This window comes from Stigmatopora argus, chromosome 22, assembly GCF_051989625.1.
Source record: "Stigmatopora argus isolate UIUO_Sarg chromosome 22, RoL_Sarg_1.0, whole genome shotgun sequence".
In the NCBI taxonomy this organism is placed as follows: domain Eukaryota; kingdom Metazoa; phylum Chordata; class Actinopteri; order Syngnathiformes; family Syngnathidae; genus Stigmatopora; species Stigmatopora argus.
The window spans coordinates 2,409,854-2,424,552 of NC_135408.1; the positions used below are offsets into that span (position 1 = coordinate 2,409,854).

The 14,699-nt window shown below is 41.8% G+C and overlaps 1 protein-coding gene across 1 annotated transcript; it reads right to left on the reverse strand.

Annotated features, from left to right (window-relative positions):
• Positions 1 to 8,517: 8,517 nt before the first annotated feature.
• On the reverse strand, positions 8,518 to 11,732 carry LOC144068558 (POU domain, class 4, transcription factor 3-like). The gene is made up of 2 exons (XM_077593165.1): positions 11,449 to 11,732; positions 8,518 to 11,271 (listed from the first exon to the last, which is right to left on the reverse strand). Exons 1-2 carry the CDS (start codon positions 11,530 to 11,532, stop codon positions 10,348 to 10,350), a joined length of 1,008 nt encoding a protein of 335 aa, XP_077449291.1. The 5' UTR covers positions 11,533 to 11,732; the 3' UTR covers positions 8,518 to 10,347.
• Between the last annotated feature and the right edge of the window lie 2,967 nt (positions 11,733 to 14,699).

Below are 14,699 nucleotides of genomic sequence, written 5' to 3' on the forward strand. Positions count from 1 at the left end.
ACCACGCTGCTCATTAATAGTTTAAAACAATATTCTTCTGTTGACTAAAGCTAAAACTTTCTCATCTCCTAGAAATCTCCAAAAGTGAGAAGATCTAATGGGAGGCAATTGCTGTGTTGAAGTTAATCGCACATCAGTGTACGTCTGGGATTGAAGTTTTCATCTCTTTTGAGCAGTTTTTACTAATAAATAGCCTTATTTTTTAATTGATTTAATATGGTTGGATTTGTTAAATGATATTCTTATTTTTCCTGAAATTTTTCCTCAATTGGTTCCGGATATTAATTAAACAATTAAAAAAAAATATTTACATGATGGTGTTTAGATACTGTATAATTGTGTCTTTTTTGAATTTATTCCTTTTTATGGTCGTTTTTTTATGTGTACTCCATCCAACTGGTTGCTCTTGGCTTAGTTTTTAGCTAAGTATTTTTAATATATAATTTATCTTTTGGGTGGCTCAGCGGTTGAGTGGATGGGTGGATGGGTGAATGAGTGAATGAGTGAATGAGTGAATGAGTGAATGAGTGAATGAGTGAATGGGTGAATGGGTGAATGGGTGAATGGGTGAATGGGTGAATGGGTGAATGGGTGAATGGGTGAATGGGTGAATGGGTGAATGGGTGAATGAGTGAATGAGTGAATGAGTGAATGAGTGAATGGGTGAATGGGTGAATGGGTGAATGGGTGAATGGGTGAATGAGTGAATGAGTGAATGATTGAATGAGTGAATGAGTGAATGAGTGAATGAGAATGGGTGAATGAACGAGTGAGTGAATGAGTGAATGAGCGAATGACTGAATGAGTGAATGAGTGGATGAGTGGATGAGTGGATGAGTGGATGAGTGGATGAGTGGATGAGTGGATGAGTGGATGAGTGGATGAGTGGATGAGTGAATGAGTGAATGAGTGAATGCATGAATGTGTGAATGTGTGAAATAGTGAATGAGTGAATGAATGACTGAATTAACGAATGCTTGAATGGATGAACGAATGAATGAATAAATTGATAAATATTATAAATTTTAAAAAATCTACCCTTGAACTGTCCCCTGACTCTGTTCCGAAGTCAGGTGGGGTAGGCTCCAGCACCCCCGCGACCCTAGTGAGGATAAAGCGGTTCAGAAAATGAAAGCAACTTAAGCGAGCAAAAGCACATTTGGGACGGAAAAAAGATATATTTGTGTTGAATTGTAAGAAAAAGCCATCCGATGATGGAGTGGTAATTCCGCCCGACTGTGCTGCACGCAGTCTGTGTTCGATTCCCACTCGGTGGCAGTTGTCTGTCTCTCTGTGTGCCCTACGACTGACGATCAGTAGGGTGTCATCTGGCTCTCGCCGAAGACAGTTGGGTTAGGCTCCAGCAACCCCCGCAACCCTTTCGAGGATGGGTGGTATGGAAGATGAATGAATGGTGAGACTGATCAGAGGAAAAAAGCCTTCAATCTAATATACCAACCTTTTATTTCCCCTAACAGTTTCAACATACATATCAGATATTCAAAGATATTTTGCTATATCTGTATGTTTTTTTTCTGACCTTCTTTCTCTCTTTGTGTGCAGTCAGCTGCTTTTGGTCCAGTAGCCTCAGGGCTGTCTTGAGGGCCCAGGGGCCTCTGGGATCAGACGGCGGCGCTGGTTGGGTGGGAGCGGCGGGTGTTGCTGGAACCGCCAGGGGCCTCGGCTGCGCGTGGTAGCTTTCATGTGCGTCTTCAAAGAAAAAAAGGAGGGAGGCGGTTGAGGCCATTGTTGTGTTCACTGAGCGCCATCTTGTAAGAATTCTTCCTACTTCCATTTTTTCCATGCCAGCCTGAGGTAGATTCCGTATGTCCTTAGGAATAATTAGGGTGTTACCGCCTTCATTCACCAAGGTGCATTATTAGAGAACTCAACAGGGGCTGAAAAATTCACGGTTTGCATAGCGTAGTAACTTATTTTGGAGTGTGATGTTCAAAATCGCATTCATTTGCTGAAAAATGCATTTTTTTCTGCCTCTAAAAAGCCCAAAGATGGCCCTGTCTGATAGACAATCAGGTATCTTTAGAAATATTTCTGATAATCACTCTTTTCATTGAGTTCAAATAAAGTGTTAGTTATCTTTCGTTTGGAGTTAGGACGATTGTGGAATTTAGGACCCTTTGTGGGCTGTGTAGGTAAAACAAGCCTTTTATATAACTAATTCAGTTACCCATGCAGGGCGAGTGGGGTGGCAAAGCGGATGGATTGGTTGCTCTGTTCCTTATTGAGAATGGAAAGGGAAGATCACACTTTTTTTTAATCAACTCATCTCCTTGCTACAGGACATGACTTGAGTGACACCTACTTGTTCCTTTGCATATAGTCTTAAAAGTGGACTTGTCTTGGGAGCGGGTACCTCCCTCCAACCCAGAAGCCACTGAAGGGTTGACAGAGAAGGGGCTCAGACTGGTCTGTATTGTCTAAATCAGTGGTTCTTTACCTGGGTTCGATCGAACCCTAGGGTGGTGGAGGTACGCAGAGAACTTCCAACCCTAGGTGAGTCGGTCTGAGGGGTTTGGTGGAGCCTCTGGCACGCAGGTGAAGACACATCGACTCATTAGGTCTATTCACCATAATATGACCATGAATGGCTGTAGATGATCACGTGACATTGCTTGGCCAATCAGTGCTGCGAGGAATTTATATATGTTGAATTAGAAAAAAAAATAGCATTTTTTTACACTAAAGTAGGGTTTGGTGAATGCGCATATGAAACTGGTGGGGTTCAGTAGCTCCAACAAGGTTAAGAACCACTGGTCTAAATGTTCTGTCTCTGAGAATTACTGTCGGTACAACCCAGTGGCGGGCCGTGAATTTCAAACCGACGCCTTCAGTGCTATGTCTGAATCAATCAAACCCTCAAAAACAATTTTTTGCCAATAAAACCTTTACTGTAGCTACAGCTGCGACACATAAAAAGCACCAATAATAACCTCATACAATTGAAATATGATTTAGGAATATAGCCATATTTTACTCACCAAAAATCTTTTTTATCTGTACACCAAATCCATCCTCCTTTCTTTCCTCCTTTTCTATCGCCATCGAATCCAATGCTGAAAGTCGAGCCTGTCCTGTCGTATTTCTGGCATAAGGTTTTATTTGATTTATTGCTGAAAATGTCCTTTGCCGGTTGTGGCAGGTTTGCTATCTTCTGAGTTGTCCAACCTTCTTAATGATGTCCAGGTTTTCTTGAAAAGTCTGTCTTGAAAATGGCTTTGACAGTAAATCTGCAAACAAATCAATTTCTTCTCCTTCAGCCATTGCGCATTGACAAAAACGCTATTAAATCAACACAACAATATATTTGCTTGTGCAGCTCACTCCAAATACAGTTTGGTAGCTCGGGCTAGTCCACTCTATCACTAGCTATTAATGGACAAAATATAATTAACATCAGTCTGTGATTCGGATATTTTTTAGGCCAGCAAAGAAGGCCATGAAGGCCCTGACGGTCCACCACTAGAACGGCCACATTCTATAAAAATGCATTTCATAGTTTATTAAGACTACACTGTCAATCTGTGCGAATAACTGTCCGTCCATTTATGCCTTGCCATTGGTTGGCAACCAGTCTAGGATCAAATCACCTGGAGACCTACTATGCTTAAGAAAAATAGAAAATGAACATATCCATTTTTTTTGTTTAAATTTAGAAGTTGCAGGCATTCAACCATTCATCTTCTGTACCGCACAACCCCGTAAGGGTTGCGGGGGGTTGCCAGAGCCTGTCCCAGCTGACTTCAGAAGGTGGACTACACCCTAGACTGATCGACAGTCAGTCGAGGGGCACACAGAGAGACAGATGACCACTCACTCTCACAATCACTGCCACCGAGTGGGAATCGAACCCAGATTGCCCACACCAATGTCAGGCAGAAGAGCCACAGCTGCACCGGGTGGCAAGTTGCAGACAATTGAAAAGAAATGTTCTACTACTAAGTTTTTTTTGGGAAGTTCTCTGCGTACCTCCACCCCCCTTGCACGCAACACATCGGTCGGGGCCTCCTTGTCCTGTGGCCGAGGGTCCCGCGGGGGCACCCTGCTGTCGCTGTGCTTTAACGTCAGCTTTGTGTCAGACTGCCGGGACGTGCTCTCACCTCGGTGCCCGTCTTGATAAGTTTGGACAGTCGTCATGATGGAATGCCAAACATGTCCCATTCGCTGTCCTCGTCTTCCTCCTAACTTTCAAATTTCCCCTCAATGGAGCTCAGCCTTTTCTTGGAGAGGGTAACTAACTGACATCAACTTTAGACTACCACCCCCCCCTCCACCAAAAAAAGAAGAGGAAAGAAATCACACCACTGCGAATTATTTTTGGCTGGCTGATCTTATTCCTCAAGGCACTTTGATAATGGAGAGCACTTTGAATTATGAATGGAGTGGATCGTAGACTTCTGCAGGCCTGGTGGATGAATAATATAATTTTGCCTCCCCTCGTCCTTTGTCTACGGCTGGGGTAGGGAACCTATGGCTCGGGAGCCATATGTGGCTTTGATGATGGGTGCATGTGGCTCTTCGCTAACCTGTGAGGTAAAATCTGTATTTAAACCGCTGGTGACAGAGCTGAGTCCCGAATGCACCAATAGGAGCGTCACGTCGACACTACCTTTAACTTCAATCATTTTTTTTTTCTTCCATTAGACTTCCGACTTCTTCATCGATTGGCAATTACATAACAGTGTTGTCAAAAGAATTCAGAGATACTTAACATACTTCAAAAGTGTTAAAATGACCACCTCATAAAAATTCAATCTCATTTTCATATTTTTACTCATAAATTCTGAGTATGGCTCTCAAGGAATAACATTTGAAAATAGGAATTGTTTATGGCTCTATGTGTCAAAAAGGTTCCCAACCCCTGGTCTACAAGATTCCACTTACTTATTGTTTTATTGCGGAGATGCCTTGCAAATTGGGTTTTTATTTTGCATTTACAACACATTCAAATTTTTCAAGATGACTAAGATTGTGGTTTTTTTTTTACTAGTGAAAATCTTTTTAAAAAACAAGGTGTTTATGGCCACTCCTAACCAAAGTTCCCTCTAAGCTGAGCGGTGCGCAATTGCGCACTACTCTGGTGTTCTTCGCACAGAGCAAACATGCAGCACACAAAATACAATCCAACCTGAATTGTGAAAAATGATAAACACATTACAATTTTTTCTTTGCAACGCAATTTAGAGAGTGGCAGTCTGTCACTGACAAATGACAACAAACGGTAATTACGGATAATATTATGACTAACGAATATGGCAGCCCGGCGGCTGAGTGGTTAACGTCCGGTCCACCTGCGTGGGTTTCCTCCGGGTACTCCGTTTTCCTCCCACATTCCAAAGACATGCATGGTAGGCTGATTGGACACTCTAAATTGCCCTTGGGTATGCATGTGAGTGTGCTTGGTTGTCCGTCTCCTTGTGCCCTGTGATCAGCTGGCCACCGAAACAGGGTGTCCCAGCTGGGATAGGCTCCAGCACCCCCCGCGACCCTAATGAGGATGAAGCGGTTCAGAAAATGAGATGAGATGACATGACATGATGAGTGAATATGTACCCACAGACTACTACAAACACGTAGTATACTTTATTAATCTGTACTCACTGATTACTAAACTGTAACTACAGTTTAATAATGTTAGCTATGAAAAAATGTTTTCAATTTAGGAACCTGGGTGGCTCCATATCAGTCTTTTCTTTTCCTGTATATCATCTTAATTTTTTAACCCATCAATGACTTTAAAAAGTAATTATTTCTTAAAGTGATGTGACACGCGGGCGGCCCGGCGGCTGAGTGGTTAGCGGGTCAGTCCCTCAGTGGGTCTCCTGGATTCAAATCCAGGGTCCGGTCTACCTGTGTGGAGTTTTCATGTTCTCCCGGGCCTGCGCGGGTTTCTCCCAGGTACTCTGGTTTCCTCTCACATTCCAAAAACATGCATGGTAGGCTGATTGGACACTCTAAATTGCCCCTGCGTATGCATGTGAGTGTGCTTGGTTGTCCGTCTCCTTGTGCCCCGCGATCGGCTGGCCATCGAAACAGGGTGTCCCCCACCTCTGGTCTGGAGTCAGCGGGATAGGCTCCAGCACCCCCCATGACCCTAATGAGGATAAAGCGGTTCAGAAAATGAGAAAATGAGATTATATGATGCAGTTCACGTCCACAGCATGAGTAAATGTTAACAATATTGATTGGCTGTGTTAGCTACGTGCAATGCGTAGGTGCATGTGTTTTGCAGGTATATATAACTACGTATATAGCAAATAGCTAACGCAGGGGTGTCAAACCGGTCCTCAAAGGGCCGCAGTGGGTGCAGGTTTTTATTTCAACTGAACAAGAGGATAGCTTTTGCAATGTAATCAGTTGGTTTAAGTCAGGTGCTACTTCAAGTTAATAAATATTCACATTTGGAAGTACTTTTATTGGAATGGGAAGCTCTTAGTTCCCCCAAAAAAGAAATCGAAACTGAAAATTAATCGGAAACAAAAGAAATACAATAATTTCATGTACTGCATGTGAGTATACTTGCATTTCTGTTAATAACTGAATAATTTAAGCCACGTCAGCTTGTTGTATTTTTTACATTTATATAATATTCATCCAATTTTTACATTATTTTTCACACATTTTGTTTATTAAAAAAAACAATTTCACGGTGAAAAGAATTCACGTTCCTCTCACGCCGACCGCATTCGGCCCACCTGCAGGATTTAAGGAACACCACGCAGTGTGCTGCATCCTTGAATGATGGAAGCAATCAAAGGTTTTGCTTTGTTTCTAGATGCTGTTGATCTGGAAGGGTCTGACAATAGAAAAACTCCATGCAGTTACAGACAGATGGACATCATCTCCATTTAGAAGACATCCATCATCCAATCCTCATTTCCAAAGTATGTGCACGCACACGTGTGTTGACATGCGCTGTCATGATGGTGATAGAAGATGACTAACAGAGTAGCAAGGTAGCCGCCTCCCTCATTCTCATTTGTTGCTGCTGGCTGTGAATGAATTATTGATTTTCTGGGATGCCCCCCGCAACACCAAACACGAAAGCACCTCCCACTTTCCCCTCTTGCATTCCATAACGCCTCCGGAATGTCTGCCATTTTTTTGGGACCAGTGTGGTCATACTATTTGTAAGCTTCTAAATTTAAAATCTCTGCGCCGGAAATGTATAGAAAATGCTTGAATGATGATGCAACAAATCAACAAATGTTCACGAATGTAAAATAAGAACTTGGAAAAGTTTTCAGTTTTTTTAACCACACTTCCACTTTAAAGCAACTTTCATCCCCCTTCTGTCAACAGAAAAATACAAAAAATTCAATGCAATCATGTTGCATGACAACCTGCCCCGTAAATAATTAAAGTGCCCCTCCGTCGCCACACAACACAAACACACACACATTCTTGCATACACACACTTACCATCAGATCCACTTACCAACAAGGCAGCTTCTCATATCAAGCAGAACATCCATTATTCACTAGGCCCAGACCCTGTTTAACCTCCTATTGATGTACCCTTATTATTCTATTTGTTTGAATGTACCCAACTCACATTTTAGAGCATCCACTTGCATCCATAATACAATCCAATGCAGTCTCTTCCTGAAAAAATATCAAATATTCGCTCAAATTATTCACAAAATCAGTTATACCAGTGGCGGGCCGTCAGGTCCTTCAAGGCCTTCTCTGCTGGCCTAAGAAATATCTGAATCATATATTATATTTTGTCCATCAATACTTATTACATAATTCCAAATTGTCTGTTAGCTTCCTTTCATTGCTTTCCCCCCTGGTTGCACTGTTTCCAGATGTGTGTTTTCATTGTATTTGGATTTAATCATTAAATGTTGCTAAGGAGTGGATTTTACCCCATTTTTGTGCATTGATTTATTGATTATTTTTATGTGTCGAAGCTGTAGCTGCAGTAGAGGTTTTATAGCCATAAAATAGTTTTTGAGGGTTGGATTGATTCGTTGAAGGCGCTACGAGAAAATGCATGGACCGCCACTGAGTTATACATATATCAATTTGTGTGATGTGATGTGTCTTTTAACACATTCAAGATACAGTAATCTCTCGAATATCACGGCTTTAAATATCGCTTTTTTTCAGGGGGAATTTTTTTTTTTTTTTTGCTTGTTTATTAGCCCCTCCCAGTCAAAATGGAGTGGTGCTGTTATTGCCAGCCAGTAAGTTGAAGTGCTTAAGTAAAAAAATCATAATTCGTGCATCAAAGTCCTAATGTGCTACGATATATAGAAGTAGATTCTATCACATTTCCTTACCCTAAAATATGTATACATTTATATGCACTAAATGTAAAATAATACTGCATCATTTTAACGCTGGATCCCGAATTAAAATGCCACCTACAAAATAGGTCACCTAAGGGTTAAAAAAAACAAAGCCAAAGACAGGGATCCATATTTAATCTATCGAGGAATGGGTGATTAAAAAAATTAGAACCAATTTTCAATTTTCAAATGAATGACACAATTTTTATAAAACAATCCGTCATTTATTCCATTAAAAGGTTCAACAATTTTTTCACTGATGTGCTGGTTTGCATGTGCACAAACACTCGCCAGCCACAATTTTAGGCCCTCATGCAAAATGCACAAACAATAATATAATTACTTCTAAAACCAAAAAATCAATACAAATGAAATGCATAAAAGAGATTATTCTTTTTGCACTGGGCAGGGGTACCTAATAAACTGACCGGCAAGTGTTTGGTAGTTCGGATGGCTTTTGGGAAATGCATAAAACTCTTGCTACAATGCCCCCCAAAAGACTATAAAATATAGTGTGCTATTACCTGAATAAACAATTTCACATAATGAACCCACACAGCAACCATTCATTATTGTTTCAGGCATTGGGGAAACATTCAGTGATATTTACACAAAGACGTGATGAAGTGATGCCATCAAACACACACACAGTAAACATTAAAACCATCCATTTTGCATCAGTACTAAAGTGACTTAATATCCCTGAAGTGACATAAAGTGTCTGGTGTATTTCTAGTAATGTACAGCACAACTGTGTGTTTAACAAGTCCCATTTTCATTCTTTAAAACAGAGTTCTCAAACTATTCTCTGCAAGGTCAACTCTGAATCAATGAAATTCTTTCTTATAACTTTCAGAGTCACGTTATTATAAGGTAGTGCTTCCATAATAGGGCTGGTAAACCAATAAAAAAATTAGTTTTACCTTATTATTTTAGGGCTGATTTTATCAAATGTATCTATGTCATCACTGTATTCGCATATTTTTCAGACTATAAGGCGCACAGTATTTATTATAAGAGCTTATTTCTGCATATTAGATGCACCTGAGTATAAGACGCATTGATGCATCAAGGTACAGCTTCTGTGCTTTGTTCTTTATCTTTGAACTTGATAATTATTGATTTATTTAGTCTTGCATTTATTCAGTTTTATTGTATTATTTATGTTTTTGATAAATGTGTGTTTTGAGAACTTCATTGAGGCAGTGTAATACAGTTGTAAACCAACAAATAGGGATGAGCTCATTGAGCACAACCAGAATTTGTACATTAGGCGCACGGTCAATGTTGGGGTAAAATAAATAAATAAATAAAAATAGGGGACATAAATTAAACATGTGATTGTTGAATGGGGAATGTATCATTAAAGCTATCGTTGATTTCATGATAAATTTCAATGAAAAAAATCATTTGAATTGTTAAATCATGTAAAATAATGACAATCAAATCATTCTATTTAGGTAAACATGAATATTTTCACAGGTGTCATGCCCAAAATCTCCAGATTTTGCCAATTTATTTATTTTTTTATTAATCAATACTGTCAATTATTTCTCAGGTTTCTGTGTGTTTTTAAAAAAAATATATGCTTTTGACCAATGGCTAGCTCTCTTTGACGATGCAATGTTAACGGTTCTGAAAAAAACCTGATAACTTTAACCTTGATTTTGGACTTGTGTGATTTTCAGGTTAAAAAAAAAAAATTGTAATGTGCCTATGCAAAACATTTGTTTAAAACTGATAGATTAAGGGCGAGAATGTGAATATTTTGGTTTCAAAGTGAAACAAATCTAAGGATGTTTCTCTAGTCATGACTTAATCGGCGTTGGATTTTTCAGGTGTTCCTTGGGAAAATACCCCTTGGAGCCCAAAAGTTTGAGAATATCCACCCCTGAAAAAAAATCAATATAATGAAGAAAATCAAAAAGAAGAGATGAATTCCAAACTTTCCAAGTTAAGAGCTGCAATCTTTTTTTTAATTCCACTGGATCGTCTTTTTCACGAGGGTGTTTAGTGGAAGACGCGTTCAAAGTCAGTGCACAGCCGAGTACTTCATGCGCTTCTGCTTCTGCCTCTGGTTGCAGAACCAGACCCGCACTACGTTCTTTTTCAGGTCCAGCTTCTCGGCGATGGCGGCGATCTTCTCCGAGGACGGCCTGGGCTGGATGGCGAAGTAGGCCTCCAGGGAGCGCTTCTCAGGGGCGGCGATGGAAGTACGGCGGCGGCGCCTGGCGTCCTCAGCCGCCCCACCGCCCCCTCCTCCGAGTGGCTCCGGCGCGGCGCTCCTGTCCCGGTGCGCTGCTTCCGCCTCCTCCAACCAGGCGTGCAGCACCGGCTTCAGGGCGATCATGTTGTTGTGCGACAAGGTGAGTGACTCGAACCGGCAGATCGTGCTCTGGCTGAGGGAACCCACTCCAGGGATCTTGAGGTCGGCGAGGGCCGAGCCCACGTCGGCCTGGGTCACGCCCAGTTTGATGCGCCTCTGCTTGAAACGCTCGGCAAAGGCTTCCAGCTCGCGCGGGTCCGACTCCACCTCGTTATGCGCCTGCATGGCTGGGAGCGGGTGCCCCATGACGGCCATGGCCTGGTGTAGCTGCCCCATGCTCTGCAGGTGATGGTGATGGTGGTGGTGGTGAGGGTGTGCCAAGCCCGGCTCCGGTGCGCCCATCCCGCTCACACCCAGGCTCCCAGAGAGGTGCTCTAGAAGGTCCCCAGCTTCCAAGGTCTGTCCCAGCTGGTGGCTCTGGAAGTTCTGGTGATGGTGGGACGCGATGATGGACGAAATGGTGGAGGAAGAGGAGGAAGAGGCGGCGCAGGACGGCGCGACGCTCATGGTATGGAAGCCAGCGTCTCGCCTTGCCTGGGAGACGAGGATGCCGTCAGCCGCCGCCTGCAGAGCCTCTGCCCGAGCCAGCAGGCTCTCCTCCACGCCGCCCCCCAATATATTGGCCTGGAGCTGTGAGCGGCGGGGGGAGTCAGTGGGGAATTGTGTCAGAGAGGAGGGTCATAAAAATTCATATGGAAGGGAGGGAGGAGCGTGTGTGTATCCGATGGAACAAAGTCATGTCAAATCACATTTACGCATTTTTCCCTCAGTGGTGGCTCCCTCCCCGGTGCCCTGGCGTCGACCTACCTGGGACTCCTGCGCGCAAACTCTCCGCGTGCCGTCGTGCAGACTCAAGTGCTGCTTGCCATCCACGGTCATCATCATCATCATCTTTTCTTCTTCTTTTTCCTCCCCTCTTGGTCCTCTGGTTCTCTCCACAGGTCGTCCTCACTCTGGACTGTGCGCATCCGTTCTGGCCACACGACACCTCGCTCTCGTCCTCCCCTTCCTGCTGCACTTTACTCAGCCGGGCTAGACACAGGTGGGCATCTGCGCATGTGCAAACAAAGTAAAACACCCAGCTGACTCATTGGTCGCCACCGACACTGACGGTCAAACCAGAGTTTGCCTAAAAATGAACTGTTTTTATTCCACATTGACATTGAACTTGGCGTATCACCACTTACAGCACACACAAAAAGCACTTTAACAACCTTTTTTCTGTTGTAATGGCTTTATTGTTACCATATTTACTCACATATAAGTCGCCCGTGTATAAGCCACACCCTCAAAATTGCTTTAAAATCGTCAAATTTTACAATTTTCACATCCATATTCATGGTTTTAATAGGGAGTACAAATGTTTTACTTTAAAGGGAAAATCTTGAGAAAAATCATCACAATTGGTATTTCTGAGATACTGTATGAATCAAAAGCACATTATTGGGGTCAATATCAAAAGTTAGTATGCCTGTCTTTGTAAATGCAAAATGGCAAATTATTCAATTTGAAAAAAGAAATAAGTCAATCTTGATGAGAACCTGATGCTTTCTAATTACAAAAAATACATTTTTTTTCCAGAAGTTTCAGATGTTGTGGCACCCATATTGCTTCTAATGTCAAAATATTCTTTCGATGGTTCACATTACTCCAATAGTTGTCACTTTCGAACAAGAACTAAAATGAAAAAAAATAAAAATGCAACTTTGTTTTACTTCAAAATCAAGGCTCCTCGCATTTGGCCAGTCAGAGCACGTTTAATTAGGTTTAGTCGGCGGGGACCTAGATAAGGTGGCTGTGCCCCGAGAGAGCAGTGACGGGAATGTGAGTTTTTTTCATGTTTTATGCAAGATACGTACGTTAAATGTTGTTTAGCATTTTATATGTTTATCTTTTCTCTATTTTGAAATAAATGGCCGTATTGGCCGCATTCGCCTGCGCCATGACGTCACGGAGCTATGGCGTCATGACGTCACGATGCCATTGCGTCGTGACGTCAACGTGTCATGCGTCGTCAACTTGCAGTTTCCTGCGTTTCATGTTTTTATGCGCATATAAGCTGTATCCTCGATTCAGTCATCATTTTTTTGTCCGACAAAAGCGGCTTATATGCGAGTAAATGCGGTATGTCATAAATTAACATTGGCTGCCATCGTTGTACAGAATAGTGTATATAAAAGCTCTACACACCAAGATTGACGCGACATGAGACCTCGGTAACAGACAAACCAAAAAAGAAGATAGAGGGCACCTGAACTAAGGAACACGTGACAAAGAGAGTTGTCACTGCGTGTCCATCTGATCCTACTGTTCAAGTACTTCTTTCAGTTGGTCAATAATGCAAAAGGCAGCATGGCGGAGAGGCTGGCATCCATTACCACTCTGGTGCTAATGTTCCTTACACTGGTGACAAGAGGCGGGCAACCACATAGAATAGGTTCTCGGATCCTACCACTGTCCTATCTTTTTGTTCTCCACCGCATTTTTTCTTTTATTACCCGATGACGTGGTGCAATTAGCTGACTCGAGCAAAGACAGGTGGTATTTTAAATGGTATGGATATCCAAGAAAGGACTAAGAGTTAGAAATAGTGATCCTCTACCAAGACGTCATATCACCACACACCTACACTGGTGCTTTCAACTATTATTTTACTTGAAATAAAGCATGAAATCATTTTTCGCACTCTCACCCTAATCAGCATCATGGTCATTTATTATTGAGCGGCCATTGTTTGGGAATTGTCATCATCATCTGTGTGTCATGTTGAATTCATGTGTTGTTATTTTTTAGATCCGTGAGTGATATTTGCATCTCAATCCCAAGTGCATACGAGATCACACTACATTTCATTGTTTTTTTATTTTTTTATTTATTTTTTTGGGAAGGAGAACGAGTCAAGGACAACACGGCCTTAAGTGTTAAGCATGTCTCCCGTGAAGTTTTGAGGTTCTTGGTTCCATCTGGTTGCACGTGTGTAATTTTCATGTTTTTATTGAATGCACACTATTCCTTGTACTATTACAACACTATTACTCACTATTACTACTACATGCAAACGCCACACATGTGGCCTGATCCGACTTCGAACCGAGGACCCCAGAACTATGAGGCCAACACACTAACCACTCACCTGCCGGGCCACTGATGGCAATCATTTTAATTTTTTTTAATTTTTATAAGAACCCCTGAAAATGACCTTAAACAGTTACTTTGATTGGAAAATGTATCAGAAATTGAGTTTTTCAGACTTGTTGGTCCAGTCTCATCAAAGCACATACCGTATTTACTCGCATATAAGTCACCCGTGTATAAGCCGCACTCTTAAAATTTCCTTAAAATCGTCAAACTTTACAAGTTCTCGCGTATAAGCCGCAACCTGATTCACAATTTTCACCTCCATATTCATGGTTTTAATAGAGAGTACAAATTTGTTACCTTGATCGGAAAATCTTAAGAAAAATCTTCACACCTGGTATTTCTGAGTTACTGTATGAATCAAAAGGGGTCTATAGGGTCAATATCATAAGGAATTAATTCATCCACTAATGTTGTTTTCTTACTGCAAAACAGAAAATAACCAACAAATGGTAAATGTTACTTTGCCGATATCTACTGGTGAAAGAGTATAGCAAGTCTTGTGCGCATATAAGCCGTAGCCTTGATCCAGTCATCACTTTTTTTAGTTACAAATACGGCTTAAATGCAAGAAAACACGGTAAGTCAATAAGTTATTTTAAACATTCCCACGTCCTTCCTTCTAACCTTTTGTCGAAATAGTTTCTTTAACTTGTGACTTGACTTCTCTTAATCTTCGGTTCACTTTTCAATTAGATGTCCTGTCTAAGTTTACTTGCTAACCTCTCAGAAACCTTTTTTCCATTTGGTCCTCCACTCATTTCTCACTCTCATTGCTCACGCCCCTGATTTTTGTACCCGGCAACTTAAACTTTAATGAGATGGCCTCCATCGGTGCGAGAGAGCGTTAAGTGTCTGATTGGGCTTCGTTAGCATTTAGCTCTTCCTCTGGGCTTGCTAAAGTGGCTGCGCTTTTAATG

Coding starts and splice junctions, on each gene's coding strand:
- LOC144068558 (XM_077593165.1), bottom strand. CDS start 11,532: ATGATGATGATGATGACCGTGGATGGCAAGCAGCACTTGAGTCTGCAC. Junction 11,272..11,448: donor TTTGCGCGCAGGAGTCCCAG/GTAGGTCGACGC, acceptor CGCCGCTCACAG/CTCCAGGCCAATATATTGGG.